Source organism: Hippichthys cyanospilos, chromosome 2 (assembly GCF_059441005.1).
Source record: "Hippichthys cyanospilos isolate Australia breed blue-spotted pipefish chromosome 2, RoL_Hcya_1.0, whole genome shotgun sequence".
NCBI classification, from domain to species: Eukaryota; Metazoa; Chordata; class Actinopteri; order Syngnathiformes; family Syngnathidae; genus Hippichthys; species Hippichthys cyanospilos.
In genome coordinates, this window is record NC_142370.1 from 8,574,347 (window position 1) to 8,593,956 (window position 19,610).

The following is a 19,610-nucleotide window of genomic DNA, read 5'->3' on the forward strand; positions in this document are numbered from 1 at the left end:
GTCAGCACTTCGGAAACTCAAATTCACGTCAATCTCTAATTTTTCTTACATATATTAAGAGGTGATAATGCACAGCTGAGGACCGAAAGTCATTCCAATTCATTAAAGCATCATCCACATCATAAACACCTTGCAGTCAGCGGGTTGCCAGTTACTTATTCCAGAATGACTTGTATAAAACTCAATATCAATCAATAAATCAACTTGAACATTCAAAACCTCAAGCATACTGGATACGGGGTCAATACGATTGCCTTTTTAGTTTTAGCCGAGAGGCATGAGAAATGATTGTGTTATAGTTGTCTGCATGTGACAAATTTGTAAGCAGCATCAGCTGGTCCAAATACAAACTGGGGCTGCTAATCATAGTTTGAGGGCAAACCTGACTGCCCTCATTCTTCTGTGATGCATCGTAAAGAGCTCCTAGACATAAATCCATTCATGTTTCTATTATGAGAGAGCTATTGATTTAATACTTTAATTAGCGCCGCAGTAATGTGCGCAACTCCACACTGAAACATACTCAGTGGTGTCGCAAATATTTTGTTTTTGTGGATAAAAAAAAATTAACTAAAATATGTGAAACAGTAATAAGTCTGGGAAAATTACAACCACAATCAAAAAGACACATTTAAATATCTTTCTCTGCAACTTATGAGTGTTAGTTTTCTTTTGGCACTCATTCAACTGTGCAGGTAAATGAAGTAGCCAGTGACTGTCTGCTGCTGCTGCTGACAAGACAAAGGGGATTGGTGACAAAGAAAGCCAGAGGCAAAGTGGAAGCAGGCAAAGCAAGCGAACTAACACAACTGGACTACACAACATGGGCTCTGTGTTCTTTCCTCAAATAGACCTCATCCAGATGAGGTGTCATTTCGAAGGTCACAACAATTCTGCCTGTCTGTCTCTCTGAGTGTGAACGAATTGGTCCCCTTCGCCCACTCTTGGTGTGTCTGCCATTCAGCCATGTCCCCTGGGTCTTACAAAAACAAACTTAACAAAAAAGGGTAACAGGCAATTTTGTATAATAGGACATGAAGCAATCCCCGGCATTACTGGTGAGGGAAATAAAACCAATTCCAACAGGCATCTTGAATTGCGATACACTGATCTGCAGCAGTGGCAATTCCAGGTTCAGAAAGTAAAAACCTTGTCACAGTTTGACTTTAACCACAGGCGCTTTGACTCAACCAGTCGATGAACAAGCTCATTTAGCCAAACGTGCTTCGATCCAACCAACAGGTAAATGAACTCATTAAGCCACAGGTTCTTCTACTCAACCGGCAGGTAAACAATCTGGTTTAGTTACAGGCACGTAAACATAACCAAAAGTAAACAAGGTCATTTAGCCACGGGTCTTTCAACTCAACACGTGCGCCTTTAGCCACGGGTACTTCAAACTCAACTGGTAGCAAAACACATTGTTTAGCCTTAGGCGCTTCAAAGTCAACCGGCAGGTGAACAACATTAGCCGCAGGTGATTGGACTCAAAGGGTAGGTAAACAATATTGTTTAGCCAGAGGTGCTTCATCACAACTGGCAGGTGAACGAAATCGTTTAGCTACGGGTGCTTCAAACTCAACCGGCATGTAAACCAGCTTGTTTAGCCAACGGTGCTTCAAGCTCAACTGGACGGTTTAACCACTGCTGTTTTATCTCAACCAGCAAGTAAACAAACCTCAACCGATAGGTAAAGAATATTGTTTAGCCAACGGTGCTTCAAACTCAACTGGACGGTTTAACCACTGCTGTTTTATCTCAACCAGCAAGTAAACAAACCTCAACCGATAGGTAAAGAATATTGTTTAGCCATAGGTGCTTCAAATTCAACCAGCAGTTAAACAACATTGTTGTCCACAGGTTCTTGGACTTAACCAGCAGGTAAACCAGCTAGTTTTGCCACAGGTGCTTCAAACCCAACCAGCTTTGTTAGCCACAGCTGCTTCATCTCAGCTTCATCTCCCTTAGCCATGGGTGCTTCAAATTCAACATGTCAGAAAAATCTATAAAGAAGACTAAGGCAAGCCCAAATGCTATACTGTAAAATAGTAAACTCAGACCAGCCAAGATTGACTTTTCTGCTCGCGAGGGACAGCAAAAGCTCACACGTCCATGTTTGCTCCTGAGTCTGTCAAAGCTCCGCTGTCCCCGTCTGCTTTTTATTTAATTCAGCAAAGCATTGCATGGTGCAAGACATAACAAAAAGCCCAACCGCAGATAGGCAGACATTTCTGCTGTAATCCAACAGCTGGGGCAAAGTTCCAGTTCACACTTTTCACAACAGCTCTATCTAAGGAATGGGGTGAGATGGACAAGGACTGCATAGATAGATTGCAATGCATGCTATTCTAGACAGGATATAAACACATCATGATAACAACTTCATTCAACCGGCAGGTAAATGAGCTAATTTAGCCACAGGTGATTCGACTAAACCAGCACGTAAACAAGCTCTTTGAGCGACAAGTGCTTCAATTTCAACTAGCAAGTAAACAAACTTGTTTAAACACCCACACTTAGACTAAACCAGAAGGTAAACTAGCTTGTTTGGACACCGATGCTTCTACTCAAAAAGTATTTTCCTAAAAAAAGAATATAGGCCAGCCACCAAAAATATTTCTAAATGTGTAGGACTATCTTCTGTTGCATAATATCGAAACGTATTCAAACATGGCCTGAGGGTGCACAGCTGTTACATCTGCATACATTACATTTTTATCATAATTCATCTCGACATTTTCCATGTTTTTGCAAGGAAGCTGGGAAAAAATCTATAAAGCCAAAACCATGATTCAAAACCTAAACTGAAGCGTTAGACAGATGTGCGAACCACTAGGCCCTCCGTGTGAATTCACATCAACACAAATCTTCATGTAGAGACAATTGCTGCAATGGGCGATATGCGCAAGATTAAAAAAAAATTCATTACGCGTTATCTTGGTGTAATTCTACGTCCGTCGTAATGGAAGACACACAACAAAGATTATAGGCTTTTCAAAACCAAAACTCCAGGTGCTGAAAATGAGTCATCTGAAAAGAATAATGAGCAAAGATAATCTCACATCACCTTACATAAACGGACAAAATAAACATAGTGATTATCCTAATGTGCATTGTCTGTGGTTAGTTTGCGGCATCCTGGTGTCATGCGAATGTGTTGGAGCAAAATATAAACACAGTGGGCAAGCGCATGTGACGGCATGACGGTTTGAGCCAAATGCTTCTCCAATGATGAGTTCTGGCTCTATTCCACATCTGTTTTGCTGCACTGCAGACAGCTGTCACAATTTAATTATCTCAATGTTTCCATACACTTTAAATTTACGTGGAGCTCTGTTAGATTGTATTCATAATTTACTTTAAAAGTAAATTGTGCTGTAATTTTAAGGTGCATCGTGTTGATGTGTTAATAGGATGGGTGAGGAAAGAAACGGTTGTATCATTTTACCCATTTTCTACTGCAAGCTCGGTGACCTCTCAAAGTATTATATTATATCATATTGGACATACGTACTAAATTGTTTGAATGGTCTGTGTGCTCTGCAATTGACTGGCAACCAGTTCAGGGTGTCCTTCACCTACTGCCTGATGTCAGGCTCAAACATAGCCGTTCTGAATCAAATTGTAATCACACTAAGTTGAAAGGAATCATATTGTTTTCCTTGAAAATCAAACCGTCCTCGAATCGTTCTACTATACATCCCACATACTGCATCAGAAACATACAAAATCATATTTAGTGTAGAAATGCAAACCTCTCTTTCAGAAGTGTTCCATTGCCATAAAACATTTTTTAGCATTAGCGTACATCAAAGCCAGACTCACTTTTTTTTTTTTTTTTTTTAATCCCACAATGGCTGAAGAAGAGCAAAACGGAAATCGGACCGGTGCGACTTTCAACATTGGCGTCCATGTCAATACAAACGCATTTATTATTGGAAATGAAACGCGAAGACAAACTCTACAAGCAAGTCATTAAAGTATTTCTGAAGAAAAAAAAGAAGAATGGATTTTGTACTGAAAAAACTTGGGGACAGACGTTTTGACTGAGTCAATATGATTTTGTCATTTTATGTCATTCGTATTCAACTGTCATGTTTGGTTGGCTCTTGTTGTTGAGGGGTTTTGTTCATGTTTCTGTTCCACTTGAGTCTGCCTTTATTGTCTGCGTTTTCGTTAGCTTGATTTTGCCCACCTGTCTGGTGATAATTTGTCCATCTAGTTTTGCTCTTGTTTGGTCCTGCCTCTTCGTGGACTTCATAAAACTTCATGGACAAATAATTAGAAATTATTATTACTTATTCTAAGTTTTGGCTCGTAAAATGATAAGTTTTAATTGATGATGCCACTCGCGTCCGCCTTTATTGTCTGTATTCTCGTTAGTTTCATTTGGTCCACCTGTCTGGTGACACTTTATCAAGTTTTACTCCCGGTTCGGTTCCGCCACATTTCCTTGTTAAAAATTCCTTTTTTGAGACACATATTTCTCAGTTTTCCTGCATTTTTTTGGTCCCCTTCCTTCCTACTCCCAACTCACCATGCCCAAACATGACACTTATACTAAATTTCCATTTGTAATTTAACATACAGTCTTGTTAAAGCTTGACTGTTCTTGGTGGATTTTATAAATTTTCCTGGACAAATAATTTGAAATGATTATGACTTATTCTAAGTTTTCGCAAGTATAATGATAGGTTTTAATTGCTGATCCGGTTTTATTGATGTTTAAATGCTCTGAAAAAAATCCTCTGAACGGGCATACAGGTGCGTATGAGTGGGAAATGCATGGACCGCCACTGATATATATATATATATATATATATATATATATATATATATATATATATATATATATATATATATATATATATATATATATATATATCAGTCATACATTTTATTTTGTTTTTTATAAAGTCTCTTACCCCAATGATTACCAACGACAATACAATACCCTATGGGAATTTTGCATAAATGCTGTTTTTAGCATTTAGCCCACATCAGAACATACTTGCAGGTATGTTTGATTAAGTTTGCTAGTCAAAAATGTTGACTCCACATTTCCTGCTTTATGATACTGTTTAGACTTTTGTGCAGCAAATATCCCAGTCCAAACAGTCTTGTATTATATATTGCAAGAGAGACGGCTTTTACTGCCCTTTTTATGGTAAGTACAACGACCGTGTTCATGCTGAATCACATGAGTTTAATGTGCTTGAAATATGTTGGCAGAGCGCCTTTAATTGCCGCACAAGATGATCACTTCAGAGAAACAAGATTGACTTTATTACCTTTGTATGGTCGATGGCTTCACTGCTCGTGCTCAACTCCTGCTATAAATTACTCTGACATGTCATATATTACAATACGCCGATACCGCCTACATCGCATCGTGTTCTTTAATGCTCCATAACTTTAACAACCGGTGACCTTCTCAAACATTACGCCAACTCATTAGCAAGTATAACTGATCATTAAATGCAGCACTCACCTGACATTACACACACGGAAAATCCATTATACCTCAGATTATTTTCTACAATCAGTGCATTAAACTGTCCTCTCTTTCACTGTATTTAAAGCTGGTGGGGTCGTTTTCTTGTTCCTCCCTCAACTTGTTTCGCTCGCCCCTTGGGTTCTAATTTTTTGTGCCTGCTGAGCTGAGCATCCCCCTTCTGGACCCATCTCAGTTCTGGCGTAATTGTGGTTAATTCTGGCTCCCCGTTACAATTAGCCATCCTTCTGGCTGGCAGTTGAGAGACAACCCAGATTTCTCTTACTTTCATGGGCTGTGCGTGGGTAGCAGCCACAGCTGCAGCACAAACTGTTACAGTTCTGCCAGTGTTTCTGAAAACACTTTTTCAACTAATTGCGTTGTTATACAGTTTAATTTTCATTATTGAACATTGTATGCTTTGCATTGTGGTTGCAAGTGGACGCAAAGATTTTTTTTCGTTTACAACGCTTACCTTAGACACCAGTGAGCCCCCCCACCCACCCACCCACCCACACACACGCACACACACACATATACAAACAAATGCTGGGAGTAGTGTTATGGAATAAGTACTTGGAATGAATCAGCATTTTTGTCATTCATTATGATCGATTATGAAATTTTAAACCATATCATATTGAAAAATCGTCATGGTTCAAAATGCTCGGGAAAAAAGTAGTGGAGTATATTCAGAAATACTGTAAATATAGTCATGTTGTTGAAACATTTGTTGACAAAATACTATTTGAAACCGGCCATGTTTGTTTAAGTGCAATAAATATCAAAATTAATTGACAATTTCCTGGCCATTCTGCTGATTTCAAGTGCCTTTGGAAAACTGCTGTCAAAATATGCAAATTACTTGGTATTACACTTTTTTCAACGTACTGAAAATAGTTACTTTGTCTGGTAACCAGTTCCTATTTTATTAATAAAGTTCTTCAATTCCTCACTCACACTCAAAGTAATGATTAAATGTAATGAATGACTTTTTTTTATTGTAACGTTCCTGACTCCAGCTCTGCCGACTTGAGTGCTTGCCTGTCCGTATGATTTAATCATGAACAAAGTGTCCAATCTGCTAAGGTCAAACGCTGCATGCTCTTAAAATATTAGCATAAAAGTAATGATAACCAAGATGGTTCTAATTACCAATCTGGACACCTAGGCTGGATATATTGTAAATGGAGAGTCACAAAGGCCAAGGAAAGTAGGATTAAAAAGGGGATGGGGAGCAGAGACAGAATTTTCATTTATTTTCCATTTTAACTGCACCCGGGGTACGTGTAAACCTGTTGTACTTACGCAGTGAATTAACATTCTTTACTAAAGAGCACAGGTCACAGGGTTCGATATCCCTGTTTCTGAGAATGCAAAGTGAGATTTTTTTTTGTATCATCGACGGGGGGACAAATGGAGAATATAAAACGTACATAAAATATGAGCTCGTCATTAACGCCCAACTAATGGGAGCCCTCAGGTTGTTGCTCTCTTCACAGAGATTGGATGTGGTGACTTTTGAAAATACTTTTGAGGCTGCCGCCATTTGCGAGCTTATCTGGTTCGCTAACAAAAAGGTAGAGAATCAATTTTTTGTCCGTTTGCGAGTCCTTTTTGGCTGAAGTAGCGCTCGATGTCCTTACCACGAGAAGCCATTATTTCAAGTAGGACTCCTGATTTTGCCTGTTAGAAGCTTTCTTTTTCTTCAATGTTGTAGGCTCGTCACCTGTCTCTTGACTGGGCCTTTCCAACAACATCTGTTTCTCGCTCGCTTAACTTATTTGCGAGTGAAATTTTGGCCCTCAAACGAATCAAAGAGAATTCGGATGGTTTTCAAAATTAAAGGTTTTTCCAAGTGAAATAACTTTTTGACTCAGGTAATACATAAAATGGAAATAGTTGATTATTTCGAGTGTGGCCCATGCGGCCCGGTATCAGTTGATCCACGGACCGGCGGTGTAGGACCTCTGCTTTACAGCCCCAAATAAATACTGCACACTATCTCCTATAAATGATGATGATGATGATGGCTTAGCTGGAGTCCAATTAAATCGTGGTCTTCATTGCTTATGAAAACCACTCATTCTTTGAGTGTAATGACTTTAACAATACAGTCTTTATCTTTGTCAGTGAAATAAAAATTACTGCTACGTGACTGCAGTTGCACAACCATAAGGTTAACACTTTTTTTTTCTATTATTAAACAGAAAGTAACACTTGCACTTTTATTATAGATCAAAGCTGTGACTATTTCAGAATTTCACAGCAGGGCAAACCTACTCTCATATAGGAGCCAATTCCATAGAGTTGTGAAACTAAGTATAGGTTGTGTGTAGGTTTGAAATTGCTCTTCAACACATATAACAATGTGCTGATGACTCTCGCCAAGAGGTGTGTGCAAGTTTGTGTCTTAGTGTGTGTGCGTGCATGCTCTCGCTCAAACCACAAGTACTAGGTTATTAGCAAGTGATGAAACGGTTTTATGCATATCAGAGGTGCCCACATTTTTTTTCATCATGCGATTCACTTACTCTTATATAATGTCCAGTTACAAATGACCTACCTTTTAATTCATTCATTTATTTACCCTTAATTTGCGATTACAATTTGCATACTATTTAACTATCTATTTGAATACTTTTATCAAAAAACACATCAAAGTCCAAAAAATTGAAAAGTCCAATTTGAGCATAATGGTAAATGGGGTGCATTTCATCGGAATCTTAAATTGCCAACACGCTAGGATAGCCTCATCAAACTTCGCTAGATTTTTTTCTTTTTTTTTTTTAATCACTTACTTTAACCTAGAGGAACCCCCACCGTACATTAGCCAACAGCAGGACCTAGGATGTTTTTTTTTATTTTTAACTTTAATAAACTTTTAAATCCATCCAAGTCGCATCTGTCATACTGCCTAATTCAGCGCTACTAGCTAACTTAGCACACCGCCAACTTTTGAAAACATATTTTTTTGACACATCAATGATTCTATTACACCAAATTTGAATTCTATTTTTTTCAGAAAGCATCCTCTTGCATTCCCACACAGGCAAACACTTGCCAACTTGAGAACACAGCAGTCCACTTGCTATCTATTGAAGGTTCTGAGAAATGAAAAAAACAACCCGGATGAATGAGAATATCCATACAGATGTCATAAGTAGTTTAAAAACAAAAAAGCTCAATAGACTTAATCAATTTGATTCACTGCTCATTTGCTGCAATTCTTTGCTTAATCCTTTGGGGATTTCTGCAGAAATCCTAGTTGCTTTTGCTCTCTGTCATTTTCCACCCGAGGAACGTGTGTTGTCTTGCAGTGACCATAAATCATTCATAAGAATAGCAGGAGATCAGAGTGAGTTATCACAGGAGATCAAAGGGAATGATCTAGCACTGTATGTTTGATTTGATCCCAAAGATCACAACTAATACATGAAGCATGTGAAAGTGCTGTAGCCCATCAGTGGGATGTGTCAGAATGATTCCCCAATCAGTCTCACGCCGGAGGCGGCGCAGCCTCCGACTGACTCGACTATCAATGTCTCCCACAGAAAGCCCGCCTGGCCAGGATCCGAATATCCAAGACGGGAAGCTCCAGCGCCTTCCTCCACAGCAAGCGCAACGGACTCTTTAACGAAGCCTTGGAGCTCACGGTAAGACCGGACAAGGGCTTATACTTCACCGCACCTCAAAGTTTGAATGAAAGTGCGATACGATGAAGTGCATCTGTATATTGAAATAGGTAAAACAACATATGTTTCCATTTCACAATCACCAGAACGGAGTAAAAGTTCCATTCGTTCATGTGGCTTTCGTGTTTGTAAAACACAAAATGGCGTTGCTTTGCTGTCCGTGCATCACATGTTCGTCACACTCGTTTCGGTCAAGGCGCTGCTAACTTTTCTTTCAATATCTTGGTAAAAGCTGTGGCACGGCTGTCTCAGTTGAAAATTTTTTGGTTTGGGATAGCGTACCTTGGCTGCAACACTTTTCACCGCGCTATAAAGATGTAAATATTTGCTTTTAATTTGGACGGGGCCAGTAAAATTTCCATTGTTTGTGTGCGTCGTGCCGCGCAAGCTTGACTTTCCAGAACGCGCCGACGTCATGACACAGCACACCTCCAAGGTAGTTTTACAAAAGCCGACAGGAAGCGCATTTACGGGTTACAAATAGCGGATTCCTCTAGAGTAGTGGTTATCACCTTTTGCCTCGCACTCGAAAGCTCCCCAGCTCAAAAAAGATGTTTCTGCCAAATTTTTACTCGGCAGAAACATCTTGGGACCCGAGTTCAAGCGGTTGACATGCTAACAGCCGCAACAAACAGATAGAAAGATATTTCTTTTTAGTTGAAGATTTACATGACCTACAGGATCACTCTCCATACTCTGGCACACATCAGAACTCAGCTTTTTTTTCACCTTTGGTAAATGACGGAAATCCGCGTCGTCCATACACTTCATGTCTGTCATACCAGCCAGCTTGCGCTAAGCTAACCTCGCATCCAAGTTTGCAAACGAGGAGTCATGTTAGGTACTACCTCAATGGCTTTATTGACTGATTGGGTAAAAATAAGTCAATAAATATGACTAGAGAATTTGTTTTTTTCCTATGTTTCTGCTGGTTAATGCGTAAACTCATACCAGGGTTGTGTTGTTTATTTTTGTCATATTTCACATTATACAGAAGCAGAAATATTGCCCTCTTGTTCATGCACGCAAACACGACTCAAACAGAAATAATTGTGGAAAACAAGTCGTTATGAAGTCCCTGTAGGCAGCCTTGTCAGGGAAGGAGCCAGAGGCAAAATGTTATGTATGCAGTGTAATGCACTGTACATCCATTAGGGGCACAAATCAATGTTCTGGCTCCATTGATCTGGACTGACCTGCCTCAGGCGTTCACGCTGTAAATGTGACCCTGCTTCTGCTGCCTGGCACGTCGGAAGCTGTGACAGCTTTCTGATCTCGCGCTGAACTCCAAACGCGAGTCTAACTCGGCCTGTCTTTTCTTTTTGTCTTCCTTTCCCGCTAAAGCAACTTCCATACAAGATGAACCTCTCTGATCAGGTGCTGACACCGCATCGCACCTTTCACTTCGGATCAGTGGCTTCCTTGAAGGTCAGACAGCGTGTTGCTCATTTTGGATTGTGTGCGTGTGTCATCCCAGGGTTCGACTGAGGAGGAAAAGCGGCTCAGTAAGTCTACCTCTCTATTAGAGAGCCAGCACCATCACCTGCTGACCTGTCTGGAGAAAACCACTGTGAGTTCAAAAGGGCCTCATGGGAATCGTAGTGTCCCACAGAACAAGCTTTTAACAACGTAGATTTTCAGGGCAATCATTGTGTATTGTATTGTATTGTATTTTATTGTATTGTATTGTATTGTATTGTATTGTATTGTATTGTATTGTATTGTATTGTATTGTATTATATTATATTATATTATATTATATTATATTATATTATATTATATTATATTATATTATATTATATTATATTATATCCTATCACATTACATATTGACCGCAATAACTCAAGGTCAATACTAAATTTTTTTCGTCCTACTGTATTTTGCACCATGGTACAGAATTTTGAGATTTACACAATTATTAGTGGGTCATTCCAGAATGGGAGGACATTTTATGTCCCACCCATCAAATTTTAAATAATCTTCAGACAAAACACGCTTTTTTGAGAAAATTGACTTCTCCTGAGATCTAAAAAATAAATTTAAAAAATTACTTGAATATACTTTAAAATACTAAATCAGTCCGGAATACCCTATAAAATAATATGTTTCTCTTGCTCCATAACCTGTAGTGAATAAATTGAATCTCAATTGAAACAGTATATTTATTTTATTTTTTTTAGGGTGGGGGATTATTTGCTCCATTGCTGTCTCTTGCAACTGTGGGAAGATTACTTTTAATAAATAAATAGTAATAACTTTTACATTTTTACATCCACCATTGATTACTGTTAAGTCCAAAAGGTTCAATTAATGGTTCAATTAAGTCTTGGGCAAAAATACGAAGAGAAAATAAATCAAAACGAAAACATATTTATACACTTAATTGCCTGCTTGAACTATTTTAAAAATGTATAGAAACAACTGCGTTCCTCACAAAACCTCTTTAGTGTCCTTGCATTAACAGAGTAATAGAGATTATTGTTTTGACAGTGCAACGTAATTTTTCATTGTGTTTTCGATTAGGAAAAATACATTGAAAATCGTATCAAAATCGCATTCTTGCGAGTTGAAAAATCACAATGAATTGCCGCTCCTCTTTTAGAACCACGAGTTTGTGGATGAGCAGTATTATCAACAGAGCTACCTGGAGGCGGGACTTCATACTTACCCGTCTCGAAGCCCGTCTCTCTCCAGCCAGGAGGGTGTCACGGGCACTTGCTGCACCCGAAGAAGCAAGAAGCACCACAGCCCTTTACCCAATTCCAGTGAGCCGGCACGCATGCAACCTTTGACGCACGCGCACCAGCAAGGCTTGCAGGAGCTCAGCACCATCCATATTCAGCCCCTCAGCACCAGGTAAAAGTGCAAATGGTTGTATATATTGGCTCAAATATTATATGTATTATTACATCATTTCTCTTTATCATCTGTGTACAAAAATCCAGCGCTTTTAACACCATTATGTTCACTGCTAAGATGTCAGTGGTGTTTTGTGTTGTGAGCTAGCATTAGGCTAAACACTACAGCCTTTTTCATATTCATGTGGTTTTAGGTTTTTAAGTTTTTAAATAGTTTTTTAAACAATGGACAAAGTATGGGTCATGACTGAAAATCCGAGTGCAATAACTGAACGTGATGTAGCAAGGCAATACTGGAAAACACTTTTACTTACTCATTCACCGCCATTGACAACTATAGACGTCAAAGTTCAATCTTGACTGGGATGATCCTTGACGTCAGCGGCGGTCAATGGCAGTGAATGGATTCAATGCATATTAAACTGTTGCACAATACTGGCAGTACATTTGGTCAAACATCTTGAGAATGAACTAGGTTAGTGAGCCAGGACCTCAAAAACGTCTCATTGGTGATTTGAGATCTTAAATTCCGTGTTTTTTTGTTTGTTTGTTTTCCTTCCTTTCCCGGTAGCCGCTCCAGTTTGAACATGCGCATGGATGAGGCAGCGCCACTCAACTGCCAGGGCAGCCAGATCACCACAGCCATCATCAGCATTCCCACTCCGCCGGTGACCACCCCTGAGGGCGACGCCCATCTCCCAGCAGGCCCCGCCCACCAGAACGTTGTGAAGGTGTCGGCACTGTGAACCAGGCCGACGAGTCATACTCGGAGACAGTTAGAGACTCGCCGAGACTGACTGAGGGACACCAAGGGGAGGACCTGGCGAGATAAGAAGGGAGGGGACTTAGTTTGGTTCGTGGTGGAGCTCTCCCTCTGCTGGTCATGTACTGTAACAACAGACTCCTTGTACAGAAGAGGGATGGACTTTAGATGCGGTGCACTCGTGTCCATGTTGTGTGCGTGCGTGCGTGCGTGCGTGTATGTGTGCGTCAGTGAGCACAAAGCACCTTTTATGATTTTGGCATCAGTTGGACTCTTCCATAAGTAGGAGGTGAAAGCTGATCGAGAAGAATCGAAATCATGGATTATTGTGCCCTTCGTGTCATTCTGGTTCATTGCTGGGAAGCAGATGCAGTATGTCACCGTTCCTCATCACTTTCCGTATCACCCCACTCCAGGGGGGAAAAGTACATATGATATGTATGCGTGTTTCATATTTGTGAAGGAGTGTGTGCATTTTGCTAGATAGATGAATTGTGACGTCGTGGGTCAAAAGGTCGTACGTGCCTGTCACGGGTGACTGAACTTTCAGTTCTTCTGGAAGTCGATCTCTGGCTCCCTATATGGTATATTTGACTAGCTGCCACTCTCAAGGATCGGAACGTTCAATTTCTGTCCAAAATCCTCAGCTGCGAGCCTTTTTCTACGACATGTGCCTGTTTTCGTCTATTCTCGTTGATAGATCCGAATACCCCCTTTGACCTCAAACGACAAAATTGTCTTACACAGATAGTGTTTGTTTATTTTGATGGGAAGCCACCCCGATTAAAAGCACAAGGCACCGGCTGAGAATTTTGGACACTTGTGTGTTCTGAGCCCACGTCCTTTGTGAATATTGTCAATAGAATATTTTGTAATATTTGACCATGGTTTGGCAGAATCAGTGAAGCTGTGCTCTCTCTTTTGCTTTTACCCCGAATCCTCCGTTCGTGTTTCTCTCCGTCGTCGTCGTCAGCTTGTATTCTTGTATGCTTACGGTACTCTTTATAGCTGTCAAGCGCCGTTCTTTCTTCCCCTAACTCAGTGAGCATTTTTCAAACTTGTTGACGCGATGTGTTCTCTGTGTGGTTAAGAACTTTGATGTTTGTACTTTTTGTCCTTTCTTGATGTTCCCATTTGGTTCCCCGCTTCATTTTCAGGAGAATTTATAGCCAGGCAGAAGGCGCTGTACCTTTAGTTGCCATGGCGACATGACGGAGACTTATTGAACCAGCCCCAGAGCTTTGTCGCCGCCGTGTAACTTTAGCTCCCTCCTGACGTCGGACTTTTCAGGTGTGTTCAGCTCCGAGTTGAGCCTCCCACTTGGCCTTTTGTCCTTTTGAATGTCAGTCCAGCAGCTTTGTACCAGCGGCGGGAATCCAATTTCCATCCCAATCTTGCGCTTCATTGATTAAAAATAAAAGTCCGGGCAGTGCTATAAACGACGTATCACCGTTAGAAAAATGTGCACTTAGCTGATGTCGAGTTTCGTAGTATTGTCAAATGACCATCGCAGCCAAAATGACCATTAGAGAAAAAGCCTTAGAATTAAAAGAGATAAACTTTGGAATAACAGTTTTTCATGTTCATTTGTACTTCAAAATAAAACATATCTTTGAACATACCGTAGACGCTAACGTGTATATTCCATATCAACGTATCACAGTCCAGATTCCTGCAATGTTTCGTGTTTCCAAGGAAAACGATTACTCGGAGAAAGCCAAAAATGTTCAACAGGGTGAGAGCAGGAAAAGTGTCATACCTTCAGTGAAATATCGATACTATTTTTGGTGTAGTGACAGCAGCTACCGCGGCGCAGAATTAGTGAGTAAAATCACCATGCAGGCGTTCAGAGACAAGCACAGACAGGCAGGCCTTTTTCCGTCTTATTTCTAAAGCTGTGTGAAACTGCGACACATGGTTCTATTTTTGTAAGTGGCAAAAGAACTACGTGGTATGTGACATGAAAGGACACAGAGGGTGCGCTGCGCCGCTAGGGGAGTGGTCACAGCTGAGTTAAAGGTCAGAGAGCACAGATTTGATAGTCTGTTAACATTCTAAAGTTGGAATATGTTTTATAATACATATGTCATTCATAGGAAGTTGTAAAACAAAATTTGGTTAAAAATTTGATTTTAATTACGCATTCTAATTTGGAATCTACCTACAGTAAGCTTGAGTCATTGCAGGTGTAATTACTCTATGCAACTCTGGATTACCAAAAGTGACATTTCATTCTAAAATCAATGTTTGAAAGAAAAAAAAAAGACCCATCTAGTTGGTTGATTTTGGTTACAATAAGTAATTGATTGGTCAATCAAATTTGATTTGTATAGCCCTGAATCAGCAAAGGTCTCAAAGGGCTTCACAGGTGAAAAGAGGTCATGTGGAGACTTCTTTTGAAAAAAGAAGTCATACAGAGACATCTTTTCCGTGTAGGTACACAACAGAATCGCCTGTCAAAGCTCCCAGAAGGGGAAGGAAGAACTCAAAAAACCCAATTTGGGAAAATCAGAAACCTTCAGAAGGGACCACAGGTGGGAGGAGCCCTCTTCCAGGCTCACAGGTTGAAGTGGATGCTGCGTATACCTAATACAGACAAATACAACATTTGACCAACTCAGTTGGTTATATCCAAACAACTAATTGGTTACAAAGAGGAAACTAGAGTGCTGATGTCGAGCCGAATCCTTTTATCTCCAATATCATGGCATTTCAGATTACCCAAAAATTGGCAAGTTTGTTCAACCATTAGCATTGCATTGTGAGTTTGGCTAGTGATTTTTTTATTAAACTTTAAATTAGTCAATAATTTACAAAAATAAGACATGCATTGAGTGAACAACAGCATGTACTAATGTGTGTGCGTGTACACACACTTCACCAACAGAGAGTGCCATTACAGCCATGAAATCATCGTACCACATTCATTCAGACCAGAGAACCGATTGAGAATTGTGTTTGTAGATTTCTGAATTGCCTAAGATCTAATCATTTTTTACTGACATGCAATTTAAAGGGATTCTATTAGGCTCAATATTTTTTTTCCAATCTTTGCCCCCTGACCTTGAACTTACTGCGCCAAGATGCAGTTGTGCCGCCTACAAAAAGAGTCCATAGTGTTCACAGGCTTCATTCCAATATTTTGAATATTTAACGCTACTGTACAGCAAGCAACAACAGAAGTGAGTTTTCTTTATTTATGAGATTTGTTTTGTGTCAGCAGCTCTTTCAAACACAAGCTAAGTTAAGATCAATGAGTCCAATGATTTTTCGGTCAAATGAAAAAAAGTGAAGCTCTCTTGTAGTTTTTAGCTTTCTTTGTTCTGTAATCTTATTTGTCTTCTTCAAGATCAGTCGGTTTTCTTCTCTCTTTTTTTTTTTTTTTTTTGCCTTGTCCTCCTTTGCCACCAGTCGATGTTGAAACTACTGCTGTGCGTGTATCTTGTCGTGTTTGATATTATTTATGACCTTGTCTTGTGTCCCAACTGTGAAACGCCTGATAAAACATCTATATCTGCCACACATTCAGTCTATGGACTTTTTTCTTTTTCGCAAGGCCATTGTTAAGTCTGCGCAAATCCCAAGTATTTCAGCACATTTACATTTAGGGGATTCTTTTAAAGGGCAAGTCTACCCCCAAATTTTACTTGACCCTAATATGATCAATATGCCCCAATATGCTAGACTTAACATGGCATTTTGATTATTATTGTGTTTGTGGAATATAAATTGAGGAGCGTAATCCAGGATTTTGCTCTTTAATTCATATTCCTGCAGTGCATTTACACTGATGAGGCTGTGTTGAACATACTGTATTATTGCAAAATTTAAAAAATTGGGCTGACTTCCCATTTGGATTTATTTCAGAAATGTTAGTGGACAGATTTCAGAGGGCACTTTCGCATTGACAAGAAAATCTTGCTGAGTTCATAGCGAAACTGTCTGGTGACCAAAGTGTAGATGAGCGGATCCACTGCAGCTTGCACGCACGTCAGCACCATAGCTGATGTCTCCATCTCCAACAGCAACTATATGACAGAGAACGCAACAACATCCAAATTTAAGAGGTATCAATTTGTTTTGAAACTCAAATGTGACAAAAGCAACCAGTCGCACTTGACAATTTGCTTTATGTACACAGGGTGAAGGAGGGGTGACAATACATATATATGAGGCAAATCATAAACAAAGGAAAAATAGTGCTATGTTTGTTTAAATGTTATTTTAGTTTTAGATTTTAATTTATGACATTTATACGGGTAATTTACACCGCCATGTGAAGTCTGTAGAAGAGATGCGACAATTTAATTCGTAAAGTAAACATGCTGGGTGAATGACAATTAAAGGAAAGTGCTATTTTGGAATAGGTAGGCCTCATTTAAAATGATCTCATTGCTTTTCAAAAGTACAAGTGTTATCTATGCACTCAGTATCGGTGAATGGTATCAGCCTGAAATTGTATTGAACATCCGAATCCAAATATTTAAATATATCTAAATATGTAACGCATCAAATTATAATATATCCTAATAATGCTAAAAATATGTATTTTACTGTTACGTTCGAATTTGCAAATTGACCGTATTAAAATAGCAAAGGAAATATTTTTTTGACGACGCTGTCAATTACAGTGAATTGGTTGCTTTGCCGAATGCCTTTTTTTTCCTGAGAAGCAAGCCATAAGAGTCAGCTCGATTTGAAAATAAATGTTTCCCCTTGAATTCGCTTCCAAATGCAATTAAAGCCCTCGATGATTATGGGAGCTGACTGGGAACACTACATTGTCTCATAAATTGATCAAAACTGCCAAATATACAATCGAATAAACATATTTATAAAATATATTTGTTTTTTGATTCTTTTTTATTAATAGAAGAAATCGTACACAGTATAAGCACGTTACGTTACAAAATATAGAAAAATGGAAAGAAAGAAAGAAAGAAAGAAAGAAAGAAAGAAAGAAAGAAAGAAAGAAAGAAAGAAAGAAAGAAAGAAAGAAAGAAAGAAAGAAAGAAAGAAAGAAAGAAAGAAAGAAAGAAAGAAAGAAAGAAAGAAAGAAAGAAAGAAAGAAAGAAAGAAAGAAAGAAAGAAGGAAGGAAAGAAAGAAAGAAGGAAAGAAGGAAAGAAATCACGTGGTGTGCATGCGAAATACATATCGAATAGACTTGTTTCATCTGGGAGCTACAAATTTTCTTTATCGATTCCAAGAACGATATCAGCGTGTAAAAACGGTGGAAGCCGGTTAACTCACTCTGTGGCCGTCGGGCCGCGTGACGAACCGGTCGACGAGCAGCACCAGCACCATGGGGAGCCAAAAGAGCGTGAAGGCGATAATCATGTAGCCAAAGCGTTTGGCCAGTTTGCCCTCCACCTGCTTCTTGCCTCGCTCTCTGGCCCCGGGCGTGCGCAGGCACACCGCCCCCACGATCTCCGGAAGCGTCCCGCGGGCTCCCCCGGCCCCGTGACCCGAGGGCTGCTCGCCAGTCACCGAGTGCGCCGGCCGGCGCGCGGCCGAAGCCTGCTCGCCCAGCCAGCTCCACACATGCTCGGACACGGTGGGCAACACTCGAATCCCGCGGCTGAACACTTTCTTCCGGTGCTGCCTGACAAGTTTAATGATTCTCCCGTAATGAATGACGATGACGCTGAGAGACAGCCCCCAAACGGGGACCAAAACGCAAGGTCCGAACTGGTCCGGATGACCGACGCGCGGCCGGCAGCCGGCGTGAAAAAGCGAGTGTTTGGCCAGAGTCACGGCGAGGGCGGCTAACCCGAGGCCGCAAAGCCAGATGAAGGGGATCCAGAGGCGAACCCGAGACCTCCTGCGCTCGGCTTGGAACGGGAAGCAGATGGCCTGGTAGCGCTCCACGCTGATGCTGGCCAGCGTCAGCAGCTGCGCGCAGCCGCACAAGGCCCAGGAGAAGTGATGCACGGCGCACGCCGGCGCCGGCAGCCGGCCGCCTCGCAGCAGCGAGGCGAGCAAGAGCGGCGCGTCCACGGAGCACTTGAGGAGGTCGCTGGCTGCCAAGCTGACCAGCAGCGCGTTGTTGCTCGTCCGGAGACTCTTGGTCCGGAAGACCACCCAGCAGACCCACACGTTGCCGGGTAGGCCCAACACTAGGGTCGCGATCAGAATCGCGCATTTGAGGACGAGAAACAACACATACGGCTGGCTCTGGAGGTCAGAGGTCGTGTCGTTTCTGGGAGCGTGCACGTCCATCATTCGGGCTGCTTTTTTCTCCACGAGACCACAGGACATTTTGTACCTATATGGGGAAATCACATACTGCTGGTCCAAGGATGTTCACTCAAGGACTTAATTTGGAGAACAATTAAATAAATAAATAAATCCTCCATCGGTGATTGCAGCGCTGATAAGCTGCAATCACTTGAAGATGTTTTTATGACCTTGCTCAATCATGAACAAACACATGAACATGATGCTTGGAGAGTGGATCCAAAAAAGAAATTCTCCCTTGGCCCCCATGTAGCTCCACCCCTAATATTTGGTATTTGCATATGAATACAGTCGCAAATGGAGCAGCTAAAAAAAGGTTAGGCTTGATGCTCCAAATTAAATTAGAGCAGAACTTTGAAACCACATTTATAGTGCTCTCTCTCAGCGTATTTTATTCAGCAACTACAGATAGATCGTGTATCCTCTCTTTAATTTGTTGCTCACCTGCCTGAAAATTGCATCACGAAAAACAATGCCTATAAATATAAAACTTAAACACTACAAACTACATTTCGCAAAGAAGTCACTAGAACACAATTTTGCAAAAGGTTGCTCCATTTTC

The 19,610-nt window shown here is 40.6% G+C and overlaps 2 protein-coding genes across 2 annotated transcripts in view; one reads left to right on the forward strand and one right to left on the reverse strand.

Annotated features, from left to right (window-relative positions):
* The window catches only part of kcnd3 (potassium voltage-gated channel, Shal-related subfamily, member 3), a 97,860-nt gene extending 81,526 nt beyond the window's left edge, over positions 1 to 16,334 (forward strand). The window contains exons 4-8 of the mRNA XM_088404959.1: positions 9,049 to 9,150; positions 10,534 to 10,566; positions 10,667 to 10,759; positions 11,792 to 12,045; positions 12,619 to 16,334. Of these exons, the coding sequence (XP_088261085.1) occupies positions 9,049 to 9,150; positions 10,534 to 10,566; positions 10,667 to 10,759; positions 11,792 to 12,045; positions 12,619 to 12,793 (657 nt within the window). The 3' untranslated portion in view covers positions 12,794 to 16,334. The remainder of the gene's footprint in view (positions 1 to 9,048; positions 9,151 to 10,533; positions 10,567 to 10,666; positions 10,760 to 11,791; positions 12,046 to 12,618) is intronic.
* LOC148427135 (5-hydroxytryptamine receptor 2B-like) lies at positions 16,174 to 19,128 on the reverse strand. Its single transcript, XM_088404969.1, has 2 exons — positions 18,062 to 19,128; positions 16,174 to 16,838 (listed from the first exon to the last, which is right to left on the reverse strand). Exons 1-2 carry the CDS (start codon positions 19,067 to 19,069, stop codon positions 16,683 to 16,685), a joined length of 1,164 nt encoding a protein of 387 aa, XP_088261095.1. The 5' UTR covers positions 19,070 to 19,128; the 3' UTR covers positions 16,174 to 16,682.
* Between the last annotated feature and the right edge of the window lie 482 nt (positions 19,129 to 19,610).

Coding starts and splice junctions, on each gene's coding strand:
- LOC148427135 (XM_088404969.1), bottom strand. CDS start 19,069: ATGTCCTGTGGTCTCGTGGAGAAAAAAGCAGCCCGAATGATGGACGTG. Junction 16,839..18,061: donor CGCGGCCCGACGGCCACAGA/GTGAGTTAACCG, acceptor TCTGTCATATAG/TTGCTGTTGGAGATGGAGAC.